This window comes from Equus asinus, chromosome 5 (assembly GCF_041296235.1).
Source record: "Equus asinus isolate D_3611 breed Donkey chromosome 5, EquAss-T2T_v2, whole genome shotgun sequence".
In the NCBI taxonomy this organism is placed as follows: Eukaryota; Metazoa; Chordata; class Mammalia; order Perissodactyla; family Equidae; genus Equus; species Equus asinus.
In genome coordinates, this window is record NC_091794.1 from 41,771,907 (window position 1) to 41,795,501 (window position 23,595).

Sequence of the window (23,595 nt, forward strand, 5' to 3'; positions counted from 1 at the left end):
TTTTCTTCTGCTTTTCTATTCATGTAGAGGGAATCTATTAGGTAAAAATCACCTCTAAAAATCTTATTTCTTCTCAGAGAAAGCACTTCTCAGAGAGAAATGGTATTCCAAATAAGAAACATCAAAATAAACGATCTACGTGAAAGGCTGATGGAGATGATCGATGGTGTTATTTAGCTCGCTCCCCCCCAACTTTTAAAACATTTTTGTTGTAAAGTATTGCACATTTGTTCAGAAACATGCATCAACTTATTTGTACAGCTTAATAAATATTTATGACATAACTGGTACTCAGGTTAAGAAATGAAACAGTGTGACACTTCATCCTAATCTATGCATCAATTTCTGGTCTCAACTCTATCGTCTCCCCAGAGGTAACAGTCATTCTTCTTTTACGTTAATCATTTTCTTGCTTTTCTTTATGGTTATACCACATATGTGTGCAATGTGTACAATATCCTTAACCAATATTGTGTTGTTTTTGCCCGTTTTAGAATTTTATATAATCGTATATATTCTTTCGTATCTTGCTTTTTTCTCTTTGCTCAACATTTTGTTGCACGTCACCCATACGGTTGCATGTAGTTGAAATTCATTAATTTTGTTGCTGAGTGATATTCCTGCAGAAATATACTTTAATTTTTTATCTATTCTATTGGAAATGGATTGCTTCCTATGTACATTTTCACGTGTGTATTTTGGTTCATATGTACACACGTTTTTCTAGGATATAGGCCCAGGAACATAATTGCTACATCACAGGGTGTGTATATCTGCAACTTCACTGGACACTACCAAGTTGTTTTCCAAAGTGGTTGTACCAGTTGACGACCTCACTAGCAATGTATGAGAGTTCCAGTGGCTTCGCATCTTTATCAACACTGATATTTTCTTTTTCTTTTTTTCTGTGGCAGTTCTGGTGCTGGTATAGTATAAATCATTGTGGTTGGAATTTGCATTTCCATGATGACTAATGAGATTTAGCACCACTTCACTGGCAATTTGGATTTCCTGTTTTATGAAGCATCTGTTCAGTCCTACTCATTTTTTAAATTGGTTTGTAGGCTTTTTTTCTCAATAAATTTGGCCTTTCTTTTCATGAGTAAAAAATAGGTGGATGTTGATAGAGAGCGGAGTTCTGTGGTCATGTCCAACCTTTTAGAAAGCTGCCGTATGCAGTTTAAGTTATGGGGAGAGGGTTGTATTCAGTCAGTTCTCTTTTTCAATGGCATCTCCAGGCAGTTCATGAGTTTTCTGCCCTTGAGTCTGGGCAAGCGGCTCTTGGTAAAACTTGAGTAAGTGCCATCAAGGGAGGGCACAGGAAGGAACCTCCCCCTGCCATCAGGAGATCATTTAACAGAGGACATCAAAGGATGTCCCCTGCTTGGGGAAGGCCTCCAGTTACTTATTACCTAGAAGCAGAGAGCAGAGCATGGTCTAATCAATCCCCTAAACTGGTGACTCCGCTTTAATCAGGGCGTTGAAGACACTTAAATTCCCATTAGACCCATTAGTTCATCTGGAAACTCATGTTTACTCGGAAATGAGGCAAATAGGAAGAGGTTCTCTGAAACAATCCCCTGGAGGAATGTGTCTTTCCTCCCCTTAAATAAGACAAATAAGGTAAAGATAAAGTGGAGGATAGAGAGGAAAGTAGGAGAAAGTTAATTGCAGTTTCTAATAAATAAGCTGCTGGAGCATTTCTGTACATCTTAAACATCATTTTAAAAGAGCCGCTGGGCTGACTCTGCAATATAATGACTGGTAATTTCTACATTTCAACATTTTTCTACTTAGAGGATTAATCTTATTAGGAGTTTTTGTTGTTGTTTTTTAATAATGGTTGAGCTGGGTGGAATTTTGCAGAGCGTTATTTCTCAAACACAAATGCCATTACAGCATTTGATAAGCTTCAAAAAGGTAGGGATGTGGGTCTCTTGTATTCACGTTGTTTTTCCAGAGCCTCCAGCAGTGCCTGGTGCTTATTTATTGAATAAGTGAATGAACAAATGATTTTTTGACACTGATGGGTATTGAAAGTTAATAGCCTAATAATACAAGGAAACAAAGACAATGCCTATTATCATGTGAACACACGCACACACACACACTCACTACTTCAATTTGCCCATGTTTGTGACTTTCCATGGAAAAAGCTGCAAAATTTCTGCCCTTTAGAAGACAGTGCATTTAAATAACTAATGAGCAAAACTCCGTTTCCCCTATTCTATTTCTTAAGGATCCTCTGACTTAGAAATGCCTAATACACTCTTCCACACTGTTCTTAACATATTTTCAAGCACCATGTCTGACCAGGCAAGGGAAACAATAGAAAAAATAAATGAATGAGACTACATCAAACTAAAAAGCTTCTGCACAGCAAAGGAAACCATCAACGAAATGAAAAGACAACCTAATAACTGAGAGAAGATATTTGCAAACCATATATCTGATAAGGAGGTAATTTCCAAAATATATAAAGGACTCATACATTTAAACAACAAAAAAACTAACAATCCAATTAAAAAAATGGGCAAAAGATCTGAACAGACATTTCTCCAAAGAAGATATACAGATGGCCAAAAGGCACATGGAAAGGGTGTTCAACATCATTAACTATCAGGGAAATGCAAATCAAAACTACAATGAGATATCACCTCACTCTGGTTAGAATGGCTACAATTAACAAGACAGGAAACAAGAAGTGTTGGAAAGGATGTGGAGAGAAGGGAACTCTCATACACTGCTGGTGGGAGTGCAAAGTGGTGCAGCCACTATGGAAAACAGTATGGAGATTCCTCAAAAAATTAAGAATAGAACTACCATATGATTCAGCTATTCCACTGCTGGCTATTTATCCAAAGACATAAATCTGTAAGGATGTGTGCAACCCTATGTTCATGGCAGCATTATTCACAATAGCCAAGGGTTGGAAGCAACCTAGGTGCCCATTAAGGGATGAATGGATAAAGATGTGGTATGTGTATATATATATATATACATACATATACATATTCACACAAAGGAATACTACTCAGTCATAAAAAAGGATGAAATCTTGCCATTTGTGATGACATGGATGGACCTTGAGGGTATTATGCTAAGTGAATTAAGTCAGAGAGAGAAAGTCAAATACCACATGATCTCACTCATAAATAGGAGATAGAAACAACAACAGAGAATGGATTTTGGTTATCTGAGGGGAAGGGGGGAAGGAGGAGGGCAAAAGGAGTGATTAGGAACATGTGTGTGGTAATGGATTATAATTAGTCTTTGGGTGATGAGCATGATGTAATCTACACTGAAATTGAAATATACTAATGTACACCAAAATTCATATTATATTTTAAATGAATATTACCTCAATTAAAAAAAAAAAGAGGGGCCAGCCAGGTGGCACAGTGGTTAAGTTCGCACGTTCCACTTCTTGATGGCCCGGGGTTCACGGGTTCGGATCCCTGGGTGCAGACATGGCACCGCTTGGCAAAAAGCCATGCTGTGGTAGGCATCCCACATATAAAATAGAGGAAGATGGGCATGGATGTTAGCTCAGGGACAGTCTTCCTCAGCAAAGGGAAGATTGGCAGTAGTTAGCTAAGGGCTAATCTTCTTCTTCAAAAAAAAGAAAAAACAGAACAACAACAACAAAAGAAATGCCTAATATAGGCTCTGTATATAGAAAGTCCTCAAAAAAGTATGCAAAGGGTAAACATCATTTCAACACAATTTATCTGGAATTGTAATTTAATTCATTGCAAATCAACACATCCTTTGCAGCATTTTTTGCCTGTTGGAAATAAACCCTGAGGGGGGAAGGGTATAGGTGGGGCAGATCCTATTCATCTTTGTGTTCTCAGTGCACACCACCTGGGATACAATAGGACTCAGTCACGTTGGTTGAATGTGTGACTCAATCCTAAAAGGAGACTTGCAGGAACTGAGGATAATTAAGCTGGAGAAGTCGTCTTTGAAGAGGAGACAGGATTGCTATCTTTGGATGTTTGAAGGCCTAACCTGTGGCAGAAGGAGAGCTGAATGAGAACACTATGTGGCTGCTTCCAATAGGCAGATTTTTATGTGTCACACATCAGCAGAGGAACAATTTGATCTTAAAACCAAAACCCAGAAGAGAAAAAGTTGCATTCCTTTTCTGGTTTTATTTTGTCCAAGGCATTTTTATGCGGCACCTTATTTCTCCCTATTATTCATTCCCTTGTTTTCTCCAAGGTTCAATGTATGAGTCCCTGATTCAGTAGGAAAACTCCAGCTCTCCATCACTATAGCTGCTTCCTGGGGAATGATGATTCTTTCTGGCTTTCTTAGGATTCTGTGGCTACATCGGTTGAGAGTGATATACAGTTCTACTTTTGTCTCCAAAGATGAGATCTAAGACACGTGGTAAGACATAAGTCAATTTCAGAGCTACCTAAACCTTTACAGCATCGTTCCTGGTGAATGTCATATTGCTAAGGACTCCTCACAAATCAACATGAGAAGTTAGTCTCTATAGACAACGCTGTGTCTGTTGCCCTTGGTATTATTGGCGCATTACATTGTTATTAATATGTGTGGTATCTTGGATTAAAAATATTAGTTTTACCTTGGTTTTCGTTTGGATGATAAAAATCTCAATTATTGGGCTATTACACATCAATCTTTTCTACTTTAAATCCAGACCTCATCCTCTGCTTGGAAAATGCGAGTAATTTAAGAAAAGTGCTGTAACTTAGAGATCCAGAGCAGGAGTAGAAAGTGTTTCAACCTGAAGTCTCCTTCGGAATCCTTATATAATCTTAGGTAAATTACCCAACTTCTTAGCATCTCATTTTTCTACCCATAAATAATGTTAGCAAGAGAATTGACTATATTCTTCCTGTTGAAGGATGGAGGTATGCTTAAAAATTCCAGGCATGTAATATTAAATTGTCCCTGAAAGTAAATAGCGTAAAAGTGACTAACTTCAAGTCATTAGGTCATATTTGAAAAAAAAAATCTTTATTCATACTTCCAGCTTTCTTTATGAACAGGGCTGTGTGGGACCTGACTTCAGGGCACTCAGTGGCTGAGGTTTAGAGTGAATCACGGTGAGGATGCGGGATCACCATGGTGAACTCGTAAAGGTTGGAAAGGGCTGGGATGGGAATGTGGTTAGTTCGAGGGATGACCTAAAAAGTGCCAGCCAATCAACCGCAGCAGGCCATCAGTTCAACAGTGCCTCACTACCCATGACGTAGAAAGGTCAGTGTTAGGAAGCTTGGGTTAGTTCTGGCTCAGCTACACCTGGCAACAATCCTGAGCAAGTCCCTGAACCTCTCTGGGCTTGTGTTTCTTGGTAAGTCTAGGGCTTTGGACTAGATCTACACTGTCCCAAATAGTAGCCACCAGCCACGCGTGGCTATTGAACTCTTGAAATGTGGCTAAAGCCATTGAGGAGGAACTGAATTTTTAATTTAATTGAATTTTAATGAATTTGAATTTAAATTAAGAAACTGAAGCAGTGTAAATATTTTTCATTTAAACATAAGTTGATAACCTTGCTAGGCTACATTACATTTCACTTTAACCATTGAAAATTTAGCATCCTTATTGAGATGTGTTGGAAATGTAAAATTTACTCCGTATTTCAAAGACAGGATGAAAAAGATGAAAATATCTCATTAATAGTTTTTTTTTGCATTGGTTACATGTTGAAATGATAATATTTTGGATATATTGGGTTAAATAAAATGTATTTTTTTTTTGAATATTGGCACCTGAGCTAGCATCTGTTGCCAATCTTCATTATTTTTTTCCTTTTTCTGTCTCCCAAAGTTCCCCAGTACATAGTTGTGTATCCCAGTTGTAGGTCCTTCTGGCTCTGCTGTGTAGGACGCCCCCTCAGCATGGCCTGACGAGTGGTGCCATGTCCACACCCAGGATCTGAAATGGTGAAACCCCGGGCCACTGAAGCGGAGCCTGTGAACTTAACCACTCGGCCATGGGGCCAGCCCCTAAAATGTATTATTAAAATTAATTTCACCCGTCTCCTTTTTAACTTCTTTAAATGTGGCTACTAGAAAAATTTGAATTACATACGTGGCTGACATTGAAGTCTACCAGATAGTGATGGCTGGATGATCTCAATCACATCTTCCAACAATGAAGCCTGTTGTGCTAGGTAGCTATTGTGAAAGTTCAGCTTTGAGTGGCGTGGAGCATGAATTTCAAAGTAGAGAATGTGAATTATAAGCCCCACTTGCTAGCTGTGTGATTTTGGTCAAGTTACTTAACCTCACTGGGCCTCAGTTTCCTCATCTGAGGAACAGAGAGAAACACATCTACCTGACAGACCTGTCATAAGAGTTAAATGAAATAGTATACATAAGGTGCCAAGCACAGTGCCTGTGACCATGTTGAAATAATTCTCCCTAATCTTCTCATCTCTCTGATGATAATTTTGTGTGTGCGTGTGTGTGTGAGGAAGATTGGCCCTGAGCTAACATCTGTTGCCAATCTTCCTCTTTTTGCTTGAGGAAGATTGTGGCTGAGCTAACATCTGTGCCAGTCTTCCTCTATTTTGTATGTGGGACACCACCACAGCATGGCTCGATGAGCAGTGTGTAGGTCCACACTCAGGATCTGAACCTGTGAACACTGGGCCACCAAAAGGGAACCCACGAACTTAACCACCAGCCACTGGGCCAGCCCCCATGATTGTAATTTTTAATACCTGTGAGTGAGGACCAAAAGGGGAAACCAGGACCTGAGGGTTTTAGCATAAGCAGTGGTTCTTATAAAGAGCCAAGGCGAGAAGAGGTGTAGCGCTCATGAGACACGTGCGCTCTGTTAACAGGAATCAGCTATAGTCAGCTTTGATTTTTGTGATCCTGGTGCCCAATTTCTGGCTGTGCACACTCATATCTCGCTCTCCTTTTTCTCTTTCGTTTTTGCCCTGGCAGTCTTTCTATTGCCTTATATATCAGGCTTTTGAAGCTTCCTGCTTTGGGGATGTAGGAATGTTGAGAGACATAATTCAGACTGTTTGGGAAAGAAAATGTGTGCCTCTCCCTCCCTGGGGATCACTGTGGACCACGGAGGTTCCTAGGAGGCAGGTGAGAAAAAACACTTCATGGCAGGTGCTGGTGTCGTCTTACTTTGTGTAGGTTCTTCTTGTCCTCCCCTCCACCCTAACTCCCGACAGAGGTCCCCAGACAGAATGATGAAAAATAAAAAAGGCAAGAGATCTACAGAACACTTCCTTTAGGAAATAGGGCAATCTGGAGTGTTAAATGTGACAGACTGATGGCATATTATAGGTTTATTTAATCAATATTTATTCATTGTAAGTTTTATTTAATCAATATTGATTATTCATAGTGATGAGGAGAATAAGTGTTGGGGTCAGCAAAACCTGGATTTGAATGTTAGTGGTGATACTTACTACCGTGTATTCTTGGGAAGTTACTTAACCTCTCTGAGCCTTAATTTCCTCATCTGATGGTTGCATCTAATACTGCCTACCTCAGAGGATGGTTGTAAGGATTGACTGAGGTGATGTACAGTGTCTGCGACATGGTGAGGGCTCAAGAAATGATAGTTACTATTATTTTGTTCTCGTACTATTTCTTTAGTTATTACTCAATTATTATAATTTAACAAACACACAAAACTAGGTTTTTTGAGCACCTTTTCATCTCTTGCCTGATTTCTGTTCTGGTTATTTTATTTCTTTGTTATCTGTGTAATCTATTTACTTTGATGCTTAAAGCAAAGAATTAGAATATAAATCAAGAAAGAAAATATCCTCACTTGTGACCTATAACTCTAAATATGACCTTATCTCGGAGGGTACCATTTTCAGTTATGCTGCCCTGTGGGAGGTTGAGGTGGGATTCTTCTGTGTATCCCATGAGAGTTAACTACCGCAAGGGAGGTCATTGATGGCCTCAGCCCCCTTGGCAAGAGTAGAGATGCTCAAACACCTCAGATGAACTCGGTACTAAAGTTTCCCCTTTAGAAAATGGAGAAATCACCGAAGGGATTGAAAAAACGCATTTAATCACCTGTTGGATTTACTCCTCGACGCCAGCCAATCAACTGCAAATTCCTAGGAAGAAAAGGCAAGAGGAATAATCATCAGCCCTTGTGGACTCTGGAGTCACCTGCTCCATGGGCTGTGGAGCATCGAAGGTCAGCGCCACACTTCATTACTGCCCAGGATCTGTGCTTTGGGGGCGGATCTGGAAGCCAAGCGATCCTCCTTTGATCTCGTATTAATTGCTTCCCAAAGCGCTTCCTGATGCACAGGAATGTGGCATGCAGAAATGCCAGAGCAGCTGAACCCCGGGCCTGCTGCTCCATGACCTGGGGGAAGCTGTGGATGTCAAGCAGGATGGATAGAGCCATTTCATGACTTGATCAGGTTCCCACGACCCCTCACACATACCTTTCTTCCTGCACCTGTCAGGCATAACTATTCCTTTATAGCTCTCTCACCAGCAGGAACACCTCTGGCAGTGTTGCGGACTCCCAGGGGCACCATTCACATGGTAGGTGGTGTGCATGGTGCCTCCTGGAGGTGTGCAGTGCACAGCCTGAGCAGCCCCTCTGCGGCGGCTCTACCTGAGGGTAGGGTGGCATGGGTGGGTAGCAGATTGGCCTTGTACATCTTTTATCCTGCCATCTGGTACGCGCGTGGGAGGTGCTCAACAAATGTTTTTTGAATGAATGACACTGGCTTTACCATTTTATTTATTTATTTATTTTGAGGAAGATTAGCCCTGAGCTAACATCTGCCGCCAATCCTCCTCTTTTTGCTGAGAAAGACTGGCTCTGAGCTAACATCTGTGCCCATCTTCCTCTACTTTATATGTGGGATGCCTGCCACAGCGTGGCTTGATAAGTGGTTCATAGGTCTGTGCCTGAGATCTGAACTCGCGAACCCTAGACCACCGAAGCAGAGCACACTAACCACTAAACCAGTGGGCCAGCCCCCCATTTATTTTAATTTTTTTTTAAAGATTTTATTTTTCCTTTTTTTCCCCAAAGCCCCCTGGCACATAGTTGTGTATTTTTAGTTGTGGGTCCTTCTAGTTGTGGCATATGGGACGCCACCTCAGCATGGCTTGATGAGCAGTGCCATGTCTGCGCCCAGGATTCGAACTGGTGAAACCCTGGGCCGCGGAAACGGAGCGCCCGAACTTAACCACTTGGCGACAAGGCCGGCCCCCCATTTATTTTAGTTTGACCCATTTTCCTAATCTGTGGACCTTTTCATCTAGTTAATTATCCTATTATTATGAGGTTCCCCCCACCTTCCATCCAGGAAAGTGCTTCAGGTTTAAAGGGTTTATGTTATTGATGTTTCTTGTGCATCCAGCAAAACTTCTAGAAAAGTGCTTACACATGGGGGGAGCTGGGGGTCTGCCTGCTGCAGTGGCTGGGCCTGGAGGGCTGGTTTGGTCCATGCTCGACCCACTTTTGATGCTGAGAAACAACTCACTGACCTTCTGGACTCATTTTCAATGTCACAGACATGGCTCTGGAAAAGAAACCAAGTTTATATCTTCAGAATATAATAGCATTGAGTTTGGGTCACAGCTGCGGCAAAATCAACCAGAAGCAGATACACAGTATGTAAACAAAGGGGGGATGAATTCCATCCATTTTTCTAATTTGGAATATGGAGCTGAGGAGTGAGGCTGTGGGTGGATTATTTGTCTTGGATTCTTCTGATTTCTTGAATTCACATTTCACTGAGGAGAAATTTAGGCTAGAATGCTAATGGTACCAGGATGGGAAAGCCCCCTAGCTGTGCCCTCTCCTCTGAGTTTTCCCAGTTCAGGTGGAGAAACAGTGACTGAGCACTCCCCAGGGGTCGGGCTTGGGTGGCCTTTGGGGTTTTCGCTTCCTCCAGATTCTCTCCCCTCACTCTGCAAGTCTCGTGTTCTAGGGGAAAAGAAGCCACATCCTCCGTGTGATTTTGAAGAAACTGAGCTGCCTAGACCTAAGTTCACCTGATCTGCTTCTTGATTGTTGAAAAGGAACACAGAGGCAATTAGAAAATCCTTTTCTCCTGACAGAGCCTGGCTTTCAAAATCTAGTGTGCTGCCGCAGACCCCACATTCACATATTTGGATGTCAGAGACTGAATATTGTCTGTTTTTTCCTGACATTCCTGTTGTAAAAATCCTATCCCCCTTCTGTCTGCCTAGTGCCCCAGAGAGCTGTTTGTCTCTCCGCCTGACAAGAAGGAGGAAGACACATGTGGCGATGCAAAAGAGGAAAATCCATTCATATATTTTAAAAATGTTTCCTGTAATAACAGAATTCATGTCGAGGCAAGAGGCTCAACAAGTCCTTGGCTTCCCACAGGACAGAAAACATTCCATGGAGAAGATGGAGAGAGATGCTGTACCAAGTGTTAGGACATGAGAAGATGGTTTCCCCTCAAATTTCCCAGGCAACTTGTGCTGTCGTCTTCCACTTGACCCCTGACCCCACCCATGTCAGTTACCCCACCCAAAAGGGAATCATAGCAGGGCACATATAGGTAAGCAAAATAAAGCTGCTATAATTCTCTTCCTGAGGAGCAAATGGAAATAAGCTGAACTTATTAATAAAGAGTTAGCAAGAGTTGACAGGCCGTGCTATAGAACACAATTTGGAAAAGGGTAAATAAATCTTTGCATTTGGTGCTTGGAATCCAGTCCAGGATTATGATTTCTGGGGTTTCCTTTGTAGCTTCTTTTTTTTTTTTAACTTGGCAGGGAAATATAGCCTAGATATTTCAGCTTGGATGAACTAGATGGGGTAATCCATGATGTTGCTGATCATTTTTGCCCGTGTGGCTGCAAAGCCAGGCACCTAATTGTGTGCTCTGGAAAGAACTATGGTGTAACATGTTCTTAAACAGAGGGCTGTTTCCGTGCTGCCAAAATAATGGATGTCTGATAATTTAACTTTGCCAATACTTGGTAGATAGTTATTGGCTTCAATTTATGACTAATTGTTATAAAGAACAAATTTGATTTTATTTAATTTGATTAAATTTAATATTTTTGTAAAACTTCCTTTTACCTAAACGGCTTAGAAATTGACTCTTTTTCAGAGACAAATGAGGGAAGCTCAGCTCCATCTAGCTTCAGCAAAAAGTGAGTTTATTGACTCGTGTAATATACAAGGAAGTGCAGCCAGGAGTGGATTAGCTTCAGGCACAGCTGGATCTAGGAGTTCAAACATTATCATCCAGGCAACTTTCCTCTCTCTACCTTTTTGTTTCTCCTTGTCTGTTCTACAGGCAGATTCCTTGCAGGTGGTAGGCAAGATAGGTGACAATGGCCCTAGGCCCATATTCTCTAGCTTAGCAACCCTGAGTGAAAATAGGTTTCCCTTCCATTGTCCCAACATTACCCTCAGAGAAGACTCATTTGCTCTGCCTGAGCCATGTGTTCATCTCTGAACTAGTCCCTGTGACCAGGAGGATGGTACACATGAACTGGATAATGTGGGACAAGTGCTCATCCTTGTGATGGAAATGGCAGGTATGAACCCCAGAAAAAGTTCGTTTATGTCTAATTGGCTGTCATTCAGTCACATGCCCAGCCCGGAATCACACACCTGACCAAGGGAATGTGATGCTCTAATTGGCCACGCCTGAGTCACCTGTGTCACCTCTGGAGACGGAGACATAGGATGAGAACTGATAGTGAAGGAGGGGCGCTGTCATAAGGAAGGTGGGCCACTGGCAGCAGGGGTGGTAGAAGCTGGTTAGCTAAAATCAAAAATATTAAGAGATTTCAATAAATTTTACATTTATTGTTTAAACCTTCTGAGGTTGGATTTGTTTTCTTTTCTCTGTGACACTGTGAGAGCTAAGAAAACGTAAGTTTACCCTGGTTACAAATATCTATCTTTATAGAGTGTTTTTGATTTTACAAAGTTCTTCCACTGACCCTTATAACAACTCCGTGAAGTTTGTAACTATTCTCATTCTCCAGGTGAGGAAACCAAGGTACAGAGACGTTAAATGACTAACCGCACACTGTGCAACTCTAACCAGAGGAGCCAGCACGGCCATAACCTAGGCTGGCTGACTCGAGTCCTTGCATCTCCCACTCTGCCCTGCGAGAGAGAAAGAAGGCTCGGTGGAAGCAGTTCCAGTGTGACCGGGAGCAGGCACAGATTGAAGAGATGGTTCAGAGGAGTTCCAACAGACTCCAGTGACTCACGGACAGGCGGTGGAGGTGGAGGGGGTGGTGAAGGACAGGAGATGACTCAGCCAACCAGCTTGGGTGACTGATGGGGTGGCTGCTGCTGCCGTTAATTAAGATAAAGCTCACGGGCGGAGATGATTCCCAGCCTCTCAGGTACATCCCCCCTCCCACTTCAGTTCTTGAGCCTCTCCTGATGAGACCCCACGATAACCACCCCCTTTTCCTACGCCGTCTGCTATCCGGTGGGCTCCTTCTTCCAGCCCTGGGACCCAGTGTTCTAGCTGGATCTAGCTTTTATGGTGGTCTGGTGGTCTAGGCTTTAGGTCTTCTCTCAGAGTTCCTCCAGGACTCAGGTTCCTTTGCTGCCAGCTTGGACCTGCGGCTTGGTGACCCTGGGACAGAGTCTTGGGGCTTGGGTGGGCTAAGTTGCAGCACACAGTAAGCCTCCTTTCCTGCCTCAGTTTCCCCTCCTTAGTCCTAACACTTCAGTGCTGCCTTGAGGACTGGTCCAACGGCTGAGCCCTGGTATTCTACTCAGCACTGGCCATCCCCTTCTCTCTGGCTTTCTGGCATGTTGATTGGAACCATACCTCACACGGATAAATATCCCCCCAGTGATGAGCTATCATCCTGACTCCTGAATATTGGCCACAGCTTGGATGCCCCGGAGCGTTGCTCTGCTTGACTATGTACATGACCAGGGCCCCTGGGCTTGCCTCTTCCAAGACTTTTAGAACCTGCTTCCTCCCCGACTTGAGTGTCTCTCCCATTGTCAGGTCTATTTTTGTTCCCCCTGCTGACCAAATTTTTCCCACCCTGGAGCCTTTGTACTGGCTGTACCTGCCTGCAGTGCTCTGCTCCCTGGCTCGGTTGGCTTTTCCTTGCCATTCAGGTTCCTGCTTAGATGCCATGCTCCTATTCAGTGTTGCCTGCCCTCTTACCATCTCTTTCTATATCATCACCCCATTCTCTTTCCTCATCACACTATTATATTTGGACTTAGTTTTTTTGAATCCTTGTTTCTTGTCTGTTTTCTCGCTGGAATAAAAGCTCCTAGGAGGCGGGGACCTCCCCTATTATGCTGACTGCTATATTTGAAGGTCTAGAACAATGCCTGCTACAAAGTAGGTGCTCAATAGACTATTTATGGAACATTGCTGCATGATTCTTGATGGCTGAGACCACACCATGTCTAGTCTACACCAGAGGGAGAAGATGCAATGCATTTTGTGCAGGCTGACTTGGAGGGCTGTCCACTTGGAGCCGTCTGCTCCCTCTGCCAGAACTGTGTACCTAGTCTGTGAAGCAAACTGCTAGATTCAGCTCAGACTTATCCTCTCAAAAACTTTCCCTTGCCCTGACCCCCGGAGCAGTACTAGGCGTCCCTTCTTCTTTGCTCCAGAGCCCCTCTCTCCAAACTTGAATTACCCACCTGTCACATAGCACTGGATACTTGTTTGTTTACCTATCTTTCTCCCCAGATAGACTGTGAGCTTTTTGCCAGCAGGAATTCTGTAGGGTTTGTCTTTCTGGTGTCTAACACAGAGTTACAATTCAATTCCACAATTATTTGTGTGGGAATGTACAAGTTGGTGAGTGCATTAGCAAACTGGGTGTATGAATCTGTTGTGCAAGAGATAAGTCTGAGTTAGTGATGCAATAATAAAATTAACTGATTAATAGCCATTTATCCAAAAACCATGTCACTGAAGAAAGAAGCCTTTGAAACTTTGACCACTCATCTGCAAAAGAGCTCACGTCATCATTATTGTGGCAAGTAAAGTTCATCTGAGCCATCCTCCTATTCACATCCTCCTATTCACATGCTCCTATTCACAAGCTGAGGATAGATGTCTAAAGAGTTATGTGTCCTGACCCACTTGGGAGAACTCCAGAGTCATGCTTCTGACATTCTCAGCTCTTGAACAACGCTGTTTTCATCTAAACTGAGCTATAGTCACTGGCTCTTATGAAGTAAGCCTCATTAATCAGAAAATTGTCTGTCCTGGGGAGGGCGCCTACCTCATCCAGCCCACATGGAGATGTAGTGACGCACAACCTGAGAGTGGGCTCAGGCTCATTCTACTCACTTTCAATTCATTGCCCGTTTGATTTTGTGCATCCCTTGGCCCACTGTATTAGCACAGATTTGAGATCCAAAGAGATACTTCATTTGGTAATTTTATGTAATGCCATCCCTGAGATGAAGTTTTAATTGTGAAAGAAAATTAGTTGTTTATTCACCAACGATTTATAAGTTGTGGACTACATTGCAGGCATTGTGCTGAGAGTGGAGGACACAGATGAGTAAGATAGACTCCTGGCCTTTGAGGAGCTGATAGTCTAAAGGGCAATGCAAGACGAGAGGGCAGATGAGCACAGTCTGATTAGGTGAAGGCCCTGGTAGGGCGAGGTCTTGGGGGATGAATACAAGCTGGTCCGACAAAGGGTGGAGGGCAGGGAGGGAGTAGCAAGAACAAAAGACAGGAGAGCGTGGACAGGAGGGGTGTAGACCAAACCAGAGCAGTCTCGGCTGGCCGTGTAAGGCACTTGGATTTTAACCTATAGACCAGCACTTTCCATAACGTGTTTGAAGGAAACTTGTTCTGTGTGATGATAATTGCTCTTGTACAGTAAAAGGATCTCATGGTTAACCAAATTTGGGGAACATTGATTTCAAAGACAGTATTACTGTACTGTTCCATTGGTATCTTTTTATGGAGCACTGTGCCTCATCCTGTGATAGGCAGGGTGGATGCAGAGGAGAGCAAGACACACTGTCCTGTGCTCATGGGGCTTGCAGGCCAACAAGGAAAGTAGGAATTACACAAATGGCTGCCAATGATTTGTTACGTGTTTATAAGTGAGACAAGTCCCAGAAAGGAGACTGCGTTATAGAATGTAGGATAGAGTGGTTAATAAGAACAAGAGTTAACATTCATTTAGCCCATGTCATGAGCCTGACATCGGACTAAGGGCTTCACAATCATTATTATGTTTAAACAAAGCTAATTGGGGCACGATGCTAATTTGCTTGGTTCGACATAGCAATAGGGTGTTTCTCAAGCGGGTTTGACCACAGGAATGTTTTTTTCACATGACACCCATTCAGTTCTGTGGTGGTTTGGGTATGGGGAGCCACTGAAGGTTCTCAGCTGGGGAGAGAGACTGTCAAGTTTAATTTTCCAAATGGCAGAAAGCATTTGCTTTGTGCTCCTGGTAACTCAAAAATGGCCAGAAACTTTAGAAAGAGTTTAGGGATCCTTAACCTTTGCCAGTGAATAAAAATTATCTTCACTTTTGAAAATACTGACCTACGAAATCTGTGTTTCCTGGAGAACAGTCTGTATTTTTAAAAAGTTCCTGGATACACAGGAAACCAGTAAGCCTGGTTGCCTCTGGGCAGGGAGAGGCCCTGGGTAGCTGGGCGACAGAAACAAGAGGAAGACTCCTTGTTGTGAAGTGGTGAACCATGGTTACATAATACCTTTTACAAAATAAATATGTAAATGAGCAAAAATCTCCATGGGTAATCCATATATAGCCCAGATTGAGAACCACTGCTAGGGTTAATCAGTGGATTCAAAACAAAATAATGTGAAACACATAATTAAAATTTTCTATTACATGTGAGATGTGCTAGGATGGATTTGATCATTAGGTTATTAACCTTAAAGAAAGCAACTTTCCAGTGATGGGGTAGAGGAGTTGGACCATGAGGGGTTAAGGAGACAGAAAAGGGGGAGCAGAGGCCACAGACTGTAAGCTGTTCTCTGGCGGGCAGCAGCAGGGGGCGCTGCTAGCACGCTGACCCCTCTACCCACTGGCTGGCTTGCTGGGGCACTTGGGAACCTTCCTCAGTCCCCTGGATTCCTCCCTGTAACATAGGATTAATATTAGCTGCCTTACAGGGTGGTTGGGAAAATCAAATGAAACAGTAAATGAAGGTTTTCTACAGGCACATGCACACCCAGCACTTAGCATAGCGCCTGGTGCAGAGTAAGTAGATAAGGAAGATCTGGACATTTTTGTAGGGAGAGCAGAAGCTTGAAGTTATAAAAGTGGAGATAGATCAAGATCCTACAGAGGACAGAGGGAGAGGGGAGCAAAAGTGCAGGCTGAGAGTGTTTCTGGGAAAGGGGGATAGTCCTCTTCCTCTGGGAAGGAAAGGACAGGCAGGTAAAGGGGGAGGAGGCAATGGAGACATTTCGGTGGGAGGAGGGCAGCTGACGGAGATGCGGAAGATATCTTTCTCTTCTCTGCAAAGAAGGAGGTTAGGTGGGAAATGCATAAAATGTTTCAAATACGGACAATATTTGCTGCATGAAAGCCATGTTTTTTGGTTAAAACAAATTGATGTCAGCCCTCACGTCTGGATAAAAATATAGGCAGTATCCCTACTGTGTCACTTCCATGCTTCTTCTTTTTTAATGTGTTACTTCTGGCACAAGCACCTTCAGGGCCATTTATTCATTCACACCTTTTATTTTGAGCCAACTGTGTGGCAGGTCCTAGAAGACCAGGGAGGTCAACATTCTGAGGATGGTAAAGGGCAGTGGAGGTGGGGTGGGAGGAAAAGCACAACTCACCTCTTCTTATGTACGGAGTGTGAATTGAGAAACTCAGAGAAGGTTGGATGTTTTCAGTGCAGGAATTGTGTGGTTTTCTCTTTGCGCAGTGAATTGAAACTGACTTATTCCCCCAAATGAGCCAATTGAGATGGAACTATGAATCCACTTGAGTAGACAGGTCCCATTTGGTCCAAGAAAGGTGCTGGCCCACTGTATCAAAAAGACTGGAAAAGAATATGTTGAGTCAAACTTAAAAAGGAAATTCCTGCAACATAATTGTCCACTTTCTTAACAAGGAGAACAGTAGTGTTCTGTCTGTTTGGACTCAATGCCCCTTTCTGAGCAAATACTTTACTATCCTGAAATGAGATTCATAGATGATAGAACTTACCTACCCACATTTAAAAAATAGTATAATGGCCAAACTCTATTATATAGGAAAGATTAAAGTCACCATTACATATATAATTCTCCATGTGAATTCTTGAGCCTGGCTATATCGGTAGTACAATGAAGTTCACAAATGCTGACATCTCTATGGACAATCACTGTGGATGTGACAGCTGAAAACATACGCCAATTTGAGTGTTTTATTATACTGGCAACTCAAATGCCATGAACAACTTTGCTGATAATAATGTGATTTTCTAAAATGTGAAGAACTTTTGATAAAGTTCCGAACAAAACAAGACGACATTTCTCTCAATTTACACAGTAGATGCATTTTTGGAAAGTTCAATGGATATTGAAAAACTGCAAAAGACACTCAAATACAGGTTATTTCCTGTTTATGTGTAAAATAGAGTTAGGTTTTTAGCTCAGATCATTATAAGGCTTCCATCTACATGAATGTCCAGCGGGACATGGAAACTTCCATGGCCCTCAAGGCAATTCTTTGTTGTGTGGGACTTACTGCCGTATCTGGCTGTCCATGCCAATCATGGTGACAATGAAGAAACGTCCCATTGATTTCCAAAATGCCCACCAGGGGGTGGCACCGTCCCCTTTGAGAACCACTGTAGTGACATATGTGAGTGAAATTGAACTCTACATTAGGAGAAGTTCACTAAATGCTTGTTGAATAGAATGATTAAGAATCTTGCAGGTTCTCACAACCATCATTTTGAACTTTAATTCACACTGGGGAGAGGCTGTAGATAGAAATGGAAGATCTAGACAGAGACAGTCAAATGTTTTTATCTTTCAAGCCTACCTCAATTTGTTGGAAGTGGCTGCCCTTAATGCCATATACAGAATAATTTTCGAGGTAACGTCCAGCTGATTCAATCATTCAGGTACTAGTTACTGAGCATCTATGCGAGGCGCTGTTCTAGGAGCTGGCAATCCAGTAATGAATAAAACAGATGCGGATTTGGGACCTCATGGAGCTAAAATTTGAGCTCAGGAGGAGCTGACCTTAAAGGTGTCTGCCATGTCATTGGGAAACTGCTGACTACAAATTTGTCTTATCTGAAACAGGAGAGTTATCTGACTCTCTACTAACCCAGGAACTCTCCTGGAATTTTATTTGAAAAGTTGTTTCTGGTATCCGTTCATCTTCCTATCCTTTGTCTTCTTCTCCTCAGAAAGAGAAACAGCAAAAAACAAACCAAAACAAAATAACCAAACAACTTCTGATTAAATGAGAATTCTGATAATTTGAGTTCTTGTGAACAGAGTTATTCTATAATTTGTGAGGTTGCGTGAAAATTAGTGACCGGATATCACTGGCCAAGAAATGGAGACTTGGTCAAGTCAGGAACAAGAAGTGATCTAAAAGGAATTAAGACATCCAGATGTATCAAAACCTGTGAACATCCTGTCTCTGTGAAGACTTGGCCACCAGTGTTCCTGGGCAAATCTTGAGAATAAGACACATATCCCAAGCCGCTGAGTGAGGGGGCAGAGTATTATTGTCAGTAAGTGCATGGGTTTTGAATCTGATCTGTTTGGAGTCCTGGACCTTCCCCTTACTGCTGTGGTTTTGTGATTTACGTACGGCAAGTTGCTCAGTCGCTCTGGGCCTCCATGGCCTCCTCTGCAGAATGAGTGAAGTACCTACCTCCTCGGGGTATGTGACTGAGGGAAGCAATGTTCCCAAAGCACTGAGCACGCTGCCTGGTGCAGGGTCGCTCAGGGTGCCTAAGCTATTATTACTTGTCCAGGAGAAGCGCGATGACGGCGAGTGGCTGCGTTCTCTTCTTTCGAGGTGAGCACCACCACTCGGCAGCTGAGACGGGGAGTTCTTTCATTCTGTGACTCAGGAGAGGAGCTAACTTTTCCTTGCAAACAAACTTCTGGTTTCATATGCTTTATTGGATCTTAAAGGTGGAAAGTACATTAAATCATCTGCTCCAGCCCCTGCATTGCACAGAGGAATAAGCTGAGTTCCAGGGGTGTCATGTGATGTGGGACTAGAAACAGTGGTTAGGTTCCCAAGGCCAGGCCTCCAAGACCTAGTTAACCCATAAGGTGACCCGGGGTTTTCCACAGTATGGCTGTAGGACCACCTGTATTAGAATCATATGGGGGCTTTTTTTTTTTTAAGATTTTATTTTGCCTTCTTCTTCCCAACCCCCCCGCCCCCCAGTACATAGTTGTATACCTTAGTTGTGGGTCCTTCTAGTTATGGCATGTGGGACGCTGCCTCAGCATGGCTTAATGAGCCGTGCTAGGTCCGTGCCCAGGATCCCAACTGGCAAAACCCCGGGCTGCCAAAGCAGAGTGTGTGAACTCAACCACTTGGCCGTGGGGCTGACCCCCTGAGGAGCTTTTTAAAATGCAGGTTCCTAAGTCCTACACCTGAAATATTCTATCAGAATCTCTAGAGGTGGGGCCTGGGATTCTGTATTTTATGGAAGGTCACACTTGAAATCAAGTACCACTCAGGTAGTGATCAATGACCTTGACTTACAACATTGTAAAATGTGTCCGAAACCAGTGCCACCTGTGAAGACTTGGTCACAGCGGATTTCAAATAGGACCATAAGTCAAGGGCTGTTGAACTATCTAACAATTTCAGCTATCATTTCTATTAATTCCTGCTTCAATTATCCAATGAATTGTCTCTCTGCCGGGATACCCCAGTTCTGTAGCTCCTGTGAATTTGTATAACTCAGTGTAGCTCTCTGCTCTTGCAAAAGCCCTAGGAATGAATTAATACATGCAAAGCCTTAGAACAGTGCCCGTCTCACGGTAAGTGCTCGATAAATATTAGTCATTCATTTTATTACTCATCAGAGCAGGAGGAACATCTGCAGAGAGGTGATGCTGGTTTCTCTGACGTGAACCTGGACCACAGGGTCAGTGCCCATTTGCTTAGCAAAGATGGCTGGAGAGAGTCATCACACTGAAGGAAAAAGAAGCTAAGACTCTGTAAGTGTGTGGCACAGGTCATACTCCCTTGTTTGTTTTTTTTCTTGCAAAGAGAATGTAAGATCAGATATAGCTTTACTTTTGACAGTTTAAATTGTTGCTTGCATCAGCAAAGGCTACTCATACTGGGATAATGGTTCAGTTAGGGCTTTATTTATTCTCCTACATACAAATACACAGAGACATACAAAAAACGTAGGCTGTTGTATAGTTTTTAGATTGTTATAAGTGATTTGTGTGTCTCTAAATCTGAAAAGAGAGATATAGTTCTTATGAACATGGAGAATTTTAGCTACAAAAGAATTCTTAGCTGTAATAGGTGGTGAGTGATTGAGAGAATGTGAAAAAGAATGAGGAAGTAGTTTTTCCAATCTGGTGACAGGGAGAGACGGTTCTTTTTCCCTTGAGTAAAGCATCTGTTAAATGGAAAAGAAAATGAATGTGGACTCTGGAGCCAGGAATCCATGATGCCAGCATTTTGCAATAACATCTCCTTTCATCTACAGATCTCACAACAGTTTATGGGCACTAATTAAGTTTCACCATACTCATACAACTCACACTGAGTTTTATTTCCTCCCTTTTTACTGAGGAAAACCAGGGCAAGGAATGTTTAAAAGGTTACAAGAAGTTACAAAGCTCAGATTTGAATTCAGTACCCAAAGCCTCTGGCCCATGGTGGGCTTGACAGTTGACGCATGGCTGATGTTTTGTGGGGCAGGAAGTGGTCTTCAGCAACCCTGAGAGGAAGGAGTAAGCTAGGAGCTCAGGGAGGCTCTAGGGGACCAGAGATCCTGCTGCACAGTGAAGACACGTGAACCTGGCATCTCTCACCACCACACTCCTTCTCTCTCAGCCTGCTGTGTTCCTGAATGGACACATTGGGATTGCAATTCACATCAACCCTCTAGGTTCCTGAGAGGCAGTCTGTGAGCTGTGAGTGGGGTATGTGGGTGTAGAGGAGAGTCGTCTGGTATTGGTGGGCAGAGAGGCCAGTCAGTTACCAAGTGAAGGGGCACCAGGAGGAAAATCAAAGGGCAACAGGTTATGTCACTCCTTCTCCCTTGTCATCTTGGCCCCATTTAAAAAGGAGGAAGAAACAAAGCACAGGCTGGGTCTGAGATCAATCTCAGATGGCCAATGGTGACAGCTACACCTAAGACATAACCGGTCCCAGGCTTGTCCAGGACCCAAAATAAATCTGTCTAAGTTTATCAGAACTCTTGAATTCAGACTAAAAGGAATCTGAAATAACTCACTTTCTCTTTTCATACCCTCTTAAGATGAATTCTTAAAGATTGTGCATGAGCATTTTCACTTAAATGGAACTAGAATTAGAAGAGGGGAATGAAGGAAGCCCCAATGGAGGCAGGTGCAAATCCTGGGTGCCAAGCAGGGATTTCACAGGCTCAAAAATTCCCATATTTCTGAGACTGAATCAAAGGCATAAAAATAGCAAATTATTCACTTCTTCAAAGAGAGTTACATCCCAAGTTGCAGGGGAATTTATTAGCACATCTAAATCTGAAAAAAAAAATTATTATATATTTATGAGGCTAAGTTATAAATAGAAGGCAGAAGGAAAAAAATTCTGGTTGCTAACAGTTTTTATTCCAAATTGCATCAGTTCATAAAAACCGAATCATTTACAAAGGATCTAATCCATAACTCTAATAGAAAAATAGTACAAATCAAAAGTATATAAGTATATATTTTTTATTAAACAATATTAAAATAGCTGCAAGTAACCATTAATGTAGTTATATATTCACGGATGTTTATAGATGACATTATGCTTACATTCTTGCTCACACCAACGTTTTGGAAAATGTTAATACCTTTGTTAAAAACAAACAGCAAAAGTGGTCCATCTGACATCCTGTCATTCACATTTCAGTAAACTGTGATATACTGGTAATTGATGTTTGTGATTTGGGGGTTTAGAAAGATCCCCAAATGTCTTCTAGGTTATGAAAGAGAGATAAAATGATATTTGATAGTTTTAAAAAAATTTTTTGATATAGTTTTAATGGTGAGTTATTTTGTGGCGTTTGAAAACTAAATCTCTCAACTGGAACGTGCAATTAACCAGAAAAACCCATTCTCTAAGCTTGCACTCTAACTGACAATTTGTGAAAAAGGAAATGTGGCCAGTGCAAAACATTTCCTCTTTTTCTAAACCTCGAACTGAGGACGTCCCTTACCAATTACGCAGGGTCTCTTGGGCCTTAGAACTTTACGCCAGGGTTTAGGTCTCTATGGCGATACACCAAGTTGCTGAAGCGGAACACAGGTGATGGGGTGGCAGCAGGTATTGGGCGAGCATGGGGAGAAGTTCTGGCTGCAGAAAACCAAGCAGGGTCTTCTTGAGCATCTAGGACCAACTGCTCCGCCTTGCCAGGGATCTGCAGAGCCACCAGCCCAGCCTGCCCCAACTTTTCACCTCTCCAGGAAAGCGGGCGCTGCATGCCACCAGGTGGCAGCTCTGCAGGCGCAGGTGCTTTTGATGGCTGCCTGTACCGGGGACTGGTGGCTTCCTCTGGGAGGCCACTTCCGTTGATGCTTGAGCTTCACTCTTCTCAAGCCCTCAGAGGCCATGACAGGTGAAAGGAGTCCATTTTGTCCAGCCCCCTGGTCTCATGCAGCCATTCAGCATCCCCGTTCAAATTACACTCCAGGATGTCCGGCGCCGCCAGGGGAGGTAAGTCACCACCAGAATCTCGCAGCCTGTCATGGGCATCTCGCTGAACAGGTGGCTAGAAGAAGAGTGGCCATAACGCATTTGGGGTTGAGTCTGGTCTTCATCCTCTGAGGGTGCCCACCTGGCATGCCTCCTAGGGGCCCCTGGAAGCTTTCCCAGCAACGCTGACATCAGATCAGGGGGTTGCATCCTTTTCTATTGGCTTCCTCCTCCAGGTTGCAAGTTCTTGGAGGCAAGGGACCTTTTTAAACTCACCTCTGGTTTCCCAGCACTAGAACATGGCCCAACATACAGCTGGTGCTCAATAAGCATCTCTTGGGTGAATGAAGGAATGAGGAAATTACCACCAGCATTTGGTCCCACTGGTGAAGCCTGCCTGGGCCTTGGAGTCACAGGCGTAGGTTCAAATCCCAGCTCCACCACTTAACTAGCTGTAGGACTGTGGGCGAGTTACTTAACCTTTCTCTGCCTCATCCCTTTGTTGGTGAAATGGGGATTGTAATAGTCTCTGCATGCCTTAGCATACTCACTGTGTACTACTCTCTATACTAGTCCATTATACTCTACACATTTTAGCTATTGTTGCTAACCACCCACCTCTACTCCTTAAGAGGGGAAGTGAGATAGTTAGGCTATCTTGAGGACAGCTTTTCTCCCCAGGGGAATGCAAAGCAGAGGGGCTGAGAACCTTAAGTGAAGTGCACTCCTGCCTAATCCCCCTTCACCCGCCATTTGAGCAGTGGAGCAATCAGAA

General features: G+C 43.0%; 1 protein-coding gene across 20 annotated transcripts in view; it reads left to right on the top strand.

Annotated features, from left to right (window-relative positions):
• KCNMB3 (potassium calcium-activated channel subfamily M regulatory beta subunit 3) overlaps nucleotides 1–23,595 on the top strand; it is a 67,315-nt gene that overhangs the window by 27,636 nt on the left and 16,084 nt on the right. For 2 of the 20 annotated variants that reach the window (XM_070509394.1, XM_070509396.1), the window contains exons 4-6: nucleotides 4,324–4,398; nucleotides 4,676–4,797; nucleotides 6,939–7,091. The exons of 13 other annotated variants lie outside the window; for them this stretch is intronic. Coding sequence is in view for 2 of the 7 variants with exons in the window: in XM_014838364.3 (XP_014693850.2) it covers nucleotides 22,780–22,841 (62 nt within the window). In the remaining 5 variants the exon portion in view is untranslated. 5 more of the 20 variants (XM_070509395.1, XM_070509399.1, XM_070509397.1 and 2 more) reach the window with 5 other exon arrangements.